Source organism: Phycodurus eques, chromosome 22 (genome assembly GCF_024500275.1).
Source record: "Phycodurus eques isolate BA_2022a chromosome 22, UOR_Pequ_1.1, whole genome shotgun sequence".
Classification (NCBI taxonomy): Eukaryota; Metazoa; Chordata; class Actinopteri; order Syngnathiformes; family Syngnathidae; genus Phycodurus; species Phycodurus eques.
In genome coordinates, this window is record NC_084546.1 from 1,040,636 (window position 1) to 1,047,908 (window position 7,273).

Genomic DNA, 7,273 nt, shown 5'->3' on the forward strand with positions numbered 1-7,273 from the left:
AAATATAATACATAAAATGTTTTGTTTCATTTGGCTAATTGTAAACAATGAAAAATATGACTAAAAACTAATTGTTAATGTAAAAAATGAAAACGAGTAAAAACTATTTTACAACTACAATAAATGTATTTATTAAATAATTGGTTAATGCATTATAATTACATTATAAATAAAAATGAGGGGCAAATATTAAAAAACACATTTACACATATTTGTATTATTTAATTGGTTGTAAGAAAATTCAAAACCAATGAGAATGAAATATTAAAATGAACTGTTTTTTTACAATTTTATCTTACTAAAAAAAATTGGTTCATCAATTATAATTGAAATACAAATGCAATTCTGAAAATACATTTTCTTAAATCAACATTTTCTCTTTTTTTCTCCAAATGAGCTGACCATTGTGTCTGTTTTAAAAATCAAATGTGGCCCTTGAGCACCAAAGTTTTCAAAGACATATTCGAGCGTTGCCATTGGAACGAGTTCGTGGGCGCAGCCCCAAAATGAGTCGGGTTCGACGACGTGCGTCAAACAGGAAGCAGCACTTCTTGCACCAAACTTTGCTTTCGCCAGTCGGCGGGCGATCCCAGGACGAGAGCGCTCTGCAGTCGCTCGATCTGGTCTGAACTGGGAGCCGGCTCCTCGTAGTGGAGTCGCAGCCAGGGGGCGCCTGAAAAAAAAAAAGTGAAAATATGAAGAAATAACCACAAGTTGGTCAGGCCGAAGCCGAAGCCGAAGCCGAAGGTTTCACGGGCCCGCGAAGGCAACGGAAGGAAGCTCACCTTTGGAGACTTTCTGGCCTTGGGAGAGCAGTAGCTCCGCCCCCACGCTGTGATTGACAGGCTGTCCGGCCTCGGAACGCCCGGCCCCCAACTTATGAACCACTTCCGCTAAAACCAAACCATCCACGTCCACCAGCACGCCTACAACACGTTCAATAATAATATTAACAAGAAATGATCATTTCAAATAATAACATGACACACAGTGGATGCATTCTTCGTTTGAATTTTGAATACATCTGCAAACATTTCAAAAATTCTTGTCGTCATTTTGGAGTGTTATGTGTTGAATTTTGAACGGAAAAATGAATTTAATCAAATTTAATCCATTTTGTAAAAAGGCTGTAACATAGCAAAAGTGTTATTTTTTTGGTTTGTTTGTTTGTCATTTTTTCTGCCCCCCTTTTTGTCTACCGTCGTGTTTGGCCGTCAAGTCCAGCTGATGTTTGGCTTTCCTCAGAATCTTGAAGTAGTCGGCGTCGGCGTCGGCGGCGCACAGCGCCCTCGCCGTCTCCGGGGCGACGCCCTGAGCCTCCATCATGGCCTGGAACTTGAGCAGAGCGGCTCCGCCCATCACAGCCTGCAAAATCTTCCCCGCGCCTTCCGATCGGTCGGCCGCCAGTCCCGTCATGGCCAGCAGGAGGCCGCCTGAGAGCCGATCGGACGCAGTCACGCTTTGCGAGGGAGGGAAACTAGTACTACAAGTGAAACGCTACATGTTAACTACTTGAAATGTATAATGTCATGACTAGTACTAGTGGCAGACATCCAACTAGTGCGTCGATATATTGGTGCGAGACTGCGCCCGACTCGTTCTCCTAGCGCGCTGAATCATCTTACTAGCGGGGACTAGTACCCGGCCAGTCCAGATGTCGCGAGGCGCGCGTGGTGTATACCGAGCGCGCCGACGAGCTCCACGAGGTCTCGGCGGTTCCGGCGGTCGCCCTTGAGCAGGCGCAGCGCCTCGATGACCTCCAGACTGTTGCCCACGCTGCATCCGATCACGCCGTCCATGCGGCTCAGCAGCGCGCCCGTGCGCATGCCCAGATCGTTGCCCGCCTGCACCTGCAACAGGCGCACACGCGCGACGTCACACGAGGCTGCTTACAAATACTCTTTTTTTTCAAATCTTCCTCGACTACTTTTTAACCATCTTTCTCTTCTTCTTTTCGATGGAAACGTCCCCCTTTTCTTCCTCTGCATCTTCTACTTCTTACTGCTCTTTTTCTCCCCCTTCTACGATTTCTCCTTTTATTCGTGTTCTTCCACTGCAAGCTTTTTCTTCTCAATGCTTTTCTTATTCTTCCATGACCTGTTTTTCCTCTCCCACTAATTCGACTTTTTCTCGATCGTCCTCGTCTTTCCTCCTTTTTCAAGTCTTTGCGTCAACCCGACACATTTGAAACCCAAAGCCCGTCTCGCGACCCTAAGTTCCAAACCAGTTGTGTTGTGAACTGGCTCCAGAAATAAAGTCAAATGAAATCAATCGGCGTGTTCGCAAAGTCCAAAGGAAAGAGGCATCGGCTTACCAGGAGGCGCGCCAGCTCCTTGGCGCCGCCCAAGTCTTTGTAGAGAGCGGCCCGGCCGAACTTGACGTCCAGAACCAGCGCCGTCAGCGACTCGGCGCCTTTCTTGGAGATGATGGAGCCTGGCCGGAAGACAACACGGGCGTCCGGTTATTGCCGACGATTTGAATTCGGGCGCGGGGCGCTACCCGTGATGAGCGGCAGGCTGTCCACGGTGCCCGTGATGTCGCGCGCGGCGTAGAGGATGCGGTCGGCGGGAACCAGCGTCTGCGTCTGACCCACAATGCAACAGCCCACGGTGCTCAGGATGGCTCGCAGCTGACAAATATTCGGGTACAGTATCAGTACGCCAGTCACGGTTATTTTCAGTTTCACAAAGGGGTGTACCCACTTTTGTTGCTATTCTACATCTGGAATTTCTATCACTGATTTCACTTTTTTTCGCCTGTGATTTTTTTTCAAGTTTCAAATAAAGTCACAGGAAAACAAAGTCTTGTTTTTAAAACCTCGCATGTAAAAAAAAAAAAACTAAAAAGAATATACATTCATACATTTACTGCCTCTGATATATTTGTCTACAGATCATTTTTACCACATCAAAATCAAAATTTGAATTTGAAAAAAGGGGGCGGGGGAAAACTATCAAACTTCGAGCACTGATTTGTTTTTGCCTGTTCTTTCCCAATCTTAACATAAATTCAGTGCAAAAATAATTCATATCGCAAAATACTCCGTTTCAACATCAATATAAAATGACTGGGAAAAAAAACCCAAAAAAGTGTGGAAAATTCAACGTCTCAAAAGAAAAGTTGAAATTCAAAAATGCAACCAATTTGCGTGGGGCTCCCATAAGGCACCTGCTCAGCCGACTGGTGGACGTCGAAACCGGGAATGGACTCCAGCTTGTCCAGCGTCCCTCCGGTGTGGGCCAGGCCCCGCCCACTTATCATCGGGACCTGGCGAGACACGTCGGCAAGACAAAATGGGGGAAAAAGCGTGACGCTTTTTCGAGTGACTTTTCAGAGTCACCTTGCAGCCGCAAGCGGCGAGCGCGGGCGCCAGCACCAGGCTGACTTTGTCGCCCACGCCACCCGTGGAGTGCTTGTCCACCAGCAGCCCCGCCCACTCTCGCGGCCACGACATCACTTCCCCCGACAGCATCATCGCTTTGGTCAGCGTCGCCGTCTCGCGCGCGTCCATGCCCCGCTGCCAGATGGCCATCAGCATGGCGCCTCGGATAGGACGACAGCAAGTCACGACGCGTGGGTGAAATATGGAGCCGTCGAAAATGTCGACCAGCGGCTTCAACTTTGAAAGGTGACATTTGAGGTCAAGTTGGATTCCCGTGTGAACGCGCAACACAGTTAAATGGACAAAAGTCGATTTGTTTGTTTGTTTGTTTGTTTTTCTTTTCACAATGTACAAGAGGCAAAATCTATTCAAATCCATATCGAATCAAAATCAAATTGAATCGCAACGTAAAGAATCCAAATTTGATCCTATCTGCCACCTAAAGACTCGAAACCGAATTGAATCACAAAGCGATGAATCAAAATCAAATCGAATCACAACCTAAAACGGACGAAATGATGAAGGAGCTGTTGTTGACGTCGGTCACCTGTCTGGCAGCCCTCGACGCTTCCGCCGGTCACGGCCTCCAGCCACGTTTGAATGTCGCCGTCACTCAGCGAACCGCCGTCCCGCTTCTTCTTGATCAGATCCGGGATGGACAACATGGCCACCTGGAGTTAGATCTCATTTGCATATGAAACAATATGATGTCGGATTGCAAGGCTAAAAAAGATTCATCGCTTCACTTTCACTTTTGCTAACATGTCACGAACGCCCAAAAACTGGGAAAAAAGGAAGTGTTTGTATTTTGGAATCATTTACATTAGCGTAGTTTCTATTGTCCTGTATATACATTTAGGATAGGCGGGGCTAAACATATCGCACAGACGAGTCACCGCTACCGTGGTAAATTTATTCCATTGAGGAATAAAGCTGCGCATGAGCAGAAATGACATGAAACATCACATCAAACCATCAGAATCAGAATCAGAATCAGAGTGCTCACCTGAAGTTGAAGACTTTTCCCCTCGACACACAAGCAAAAATGTTGATTTGCGAGCGCTAAACCCTGAAGTCTCCGTAGGGATCGTCAGCCAGTGGCAGCGGTCAAGCGTCATTGATTGACGGTTCCAGTTCAACGACTTCTCTCTCTTCAACCCTTTTTATTTGTCATTCCTGTCCTCACTTGTTTGTTTGTCTGCTTTTCGAACGTGTTCCAACTGCCGTGCGTGCGTGCGTGCATGCGTGCGTGCGTCAGTCATTGACGGGGTCTCGGTCTCCGAGGCGGCGGGTGGAGGCTTGTCGTAGTAAATGAGCCTTTATTAGAAACATGACAACATGTTTGGAGTGTGTCCAAAGAAAGAAAAGAGCACAAAGAAGCATCAAAGCCGTCCAATAATCCATCAATCAATTCATTAAATACTGGAATGTGCTTACATAAGCATGATGACTTCATCACCACTTAGCAGTCTATTGCTTATTCTTGACTTAGAAATAACTATTTAGCTACATTTTCTATCTTTCGTCTACAACCTAATGTTTATATGTTGAACTGAGCGCCCGTTAGCACATCCGCGCATTAGCTTGCGTCCATGTGTGATTTCTTGTGCTGAGCTAGCTGCTTTCATGTTGAGGGCGTGCCCTAAAATTAGCTCACGCGCTAGTTCGTAAAAATCATACTAAACGGTGATAAATACACATTCCGTGCAGACGGAATGTGTATTCATAGTTATTAAGGGGTGTTTTGTGTACAATTTTTAGGACAATAAGGGAATAAATTCCATTTTGGAATCAAATGTTGCTGCTGTTTCAACAGGAAAGAAAGGTTTTGTATCGGTATGCATGTGGTGGAATAATTGATGGTAACTCTTTTTCCTGTCAATATGTTTCAGATTGCACTCGTGTGTATTGGAAAAATGTTCACACCGTGGAATACTTTCCGGATCGATCGCTGGAACAATCCTTCCCATGACTAGCGTGACGAGGATGCGAGAAGAAAACGTTCGCGAAATCTCCAGAGATGGCGAGGTTAAAAAAAACAAAAACCTCATGGCAGAGTGGAAACCCCTCGAACGACCTTGACGCCCAAATGTTTGATTGTTGTAGTTTTTTTGTCGTTGTGATTGATTGATTTGCTGCGATTGGGTTAAAGATGATGAAGTTACTTCCTGTACAGATGGCTTCCAACATGTAGCACCATGTCCAATCGACACGTATCACACACACACACACACATACACACGCGCACACCGGTTGACAAGTCATCAAGAACTCCTGCACGTCGCCACGGTGACGAGGGCATTCAACTCATTGTCAAATCAAAAGTGAAAGTAGAATAAAGTCAACACTAGCACGTCATTGCTCAGAAAATCTAAATGAGGATAATGGACCTTATGCACGGCAAGCCATAACGCATTTTTGGTGGAAAGGTCAGAGGGCGTCTGAATGAAAATTAACCTCTGTCGTTAACGACCCTGTAAAGTGAATTCGGAGATTTGTTTCTTAAAATGAGAAATGCTGAAAACGTGCAAAGACTAAGAACTGCGAAGTACTCAATTGTGGCGATTTGGCGTCGAACCCGTCGCCATTTCAGTTTCCCTCATTCTTTGGACGTGGCAGGGGCTTTGTGCTGGCATCGTCGCTTTAGAGCGCCTAGTTGTCAGCTGTGAGTGCACGCACATCACGCATAGAAAGTTGAAAGGGCGAGAAGGGGGCAGGGGAGAACTCGTCGGACTTGACAGCAAGCGTGTGGACAGGGCCTTCGGGCCGGCGTAGTTGAATTCGAGTGCCTCGTTGCTGCCCGTGAGTGCGCACACGTCACGGGGAGAAAGGCGGAAGAGCGAGGAGGGGGAAACTTTTGTGGGGAAAATGTTTTTTTTAATCATTCCAATTTGGCAGGGTTGTTGACAACACTTGCCTGGGCTATGTCCAATTTATAAGGCATTTTTATTTTCACTCTACAGGGACTTCAACACGCCACCTTGCGAGTGCTGCGTGCATAGAGTCCATTATATTCAGAAATATTCAAAATCAAGACTAATATTCTTCAGGAATTATAATAAATGTTGGAGGAAAAACAAAAATAATCAGACCAGCTCTTTGATCACCAATACTTGCTCAGCTAAGCTAACATGTTAGCATCGGGGATAACAAAGGAAGCGACTGGGAGGATGCTTTGCTTTGTGGCTTACTTGTTGAACGTCTTCTGGTGCGGTGAGATGAGAGACTGCTCGATTGGACGTGGCGGACGATCACGATGGATGGACGTGATGGATGATGGTGATGGATGGTCATGATTGATGGACCTGACGAACGAAACTGATCATGATCGCAAGGGTTAAAAACGCACACTTTTCCCAATTACGTTTCACGGGAAAAGTGTGGGTGTTGAATCATTTCGATCACGACCATCCTCATTGACGGATCGAAAGGGTTCAACGGTGGACGTGATCGATTGTCGTGATTGTCGTCAACACCTCCACTTTTCTGGGCAAAATTCTTCAACACTCCTACATCAATCGATCAAGATATTCGATCACGTCCATTGATGACAATGATCGTGATCGATGGAAAGGATTCAACCACCACAATTTCTCAGAAAAAATGCTGTTGAATCATTTCACTTGCACAAGTGTGGGTGTTGAACCCTTTTGATCAGGACCATTGATCATGACAATCAGTCCCGTCCATCGATGGTCGTGATTGAAAGAATTTCACACCCACATTTTCCCAGGTGAAATTCTTCAACACCCACTTTGCCCAGGTAACCATTTTTGGGGTAAAAGGGTAGGTGTTGAATCTTGTCCATCGATCATGACAATCGATCATGTCCATCGTCAACGATTCTTTTCAGGATTAAAACGTTTCCACACCCGAATGCTCAATGGCGGT

The 7,273-nt window shown here is 45.9% G+C and overlaps 1 protein-coding gene across 1 annotated transcript; it reads right to left on the reverse strand.

The window, feature by feature from the left end:
- Positions 1-187: 187 nt before the first annotated feature.
- tymp (thymidine phosphorylase) lies at positions 188-4,053 on the reverse strand. The gene is made up of 9 exons (XM_061668545.1): positions 3,930-4,053; positions 3,341-3,543; positions 3,169-3,267; positions 2,500-2,629; positions 2,315-2,433; positions 1,682-1,850; positions 1,200-1,433; positions 786-926; positions 188-673 (listed from the first exon to the last, which is right to left on the reverse strand). The coding sequence occupies exons 1-9, from the start codon at positions 4,045-4,047 to the stop codon at positions 531-533; spliced, it is 1,356 nt and encodes a 451-aa protein (XP_061524529.1). The 5' UTR covers positions 4,048-4,053; the 3' UTR covers positions 188-530.
- Between the last annotated feature and the right edge of the window lie 3,220 nt (positions 4,054-7,273).

Excerpts from the sequence above, each read along its gene's own strand:
- tymp (XM_061668545.1), bottom strand. The coding sequence starts at position 4,047 with ATGTTGTCCATCCCGGATCTGATCAAGAAGAAGCGGGACGGCGGTTCG. Across the intron at positions 3,268-3,340 it reads TCGCCGCTTGCGGCTGCAAG|GTCCCGATGATAAGTGGGCG; the intron begins GTGACTCTGAAA and ends GTGTCTCGCCAG. Across the intron at positions 2,630-3,168 it reads TCCACCAGTCGGCTGAGCAG|CTGCGAGCCATCCTGAGCAC; the intron begins GTGCCTTATGGG and ends AATATTTGTCAG.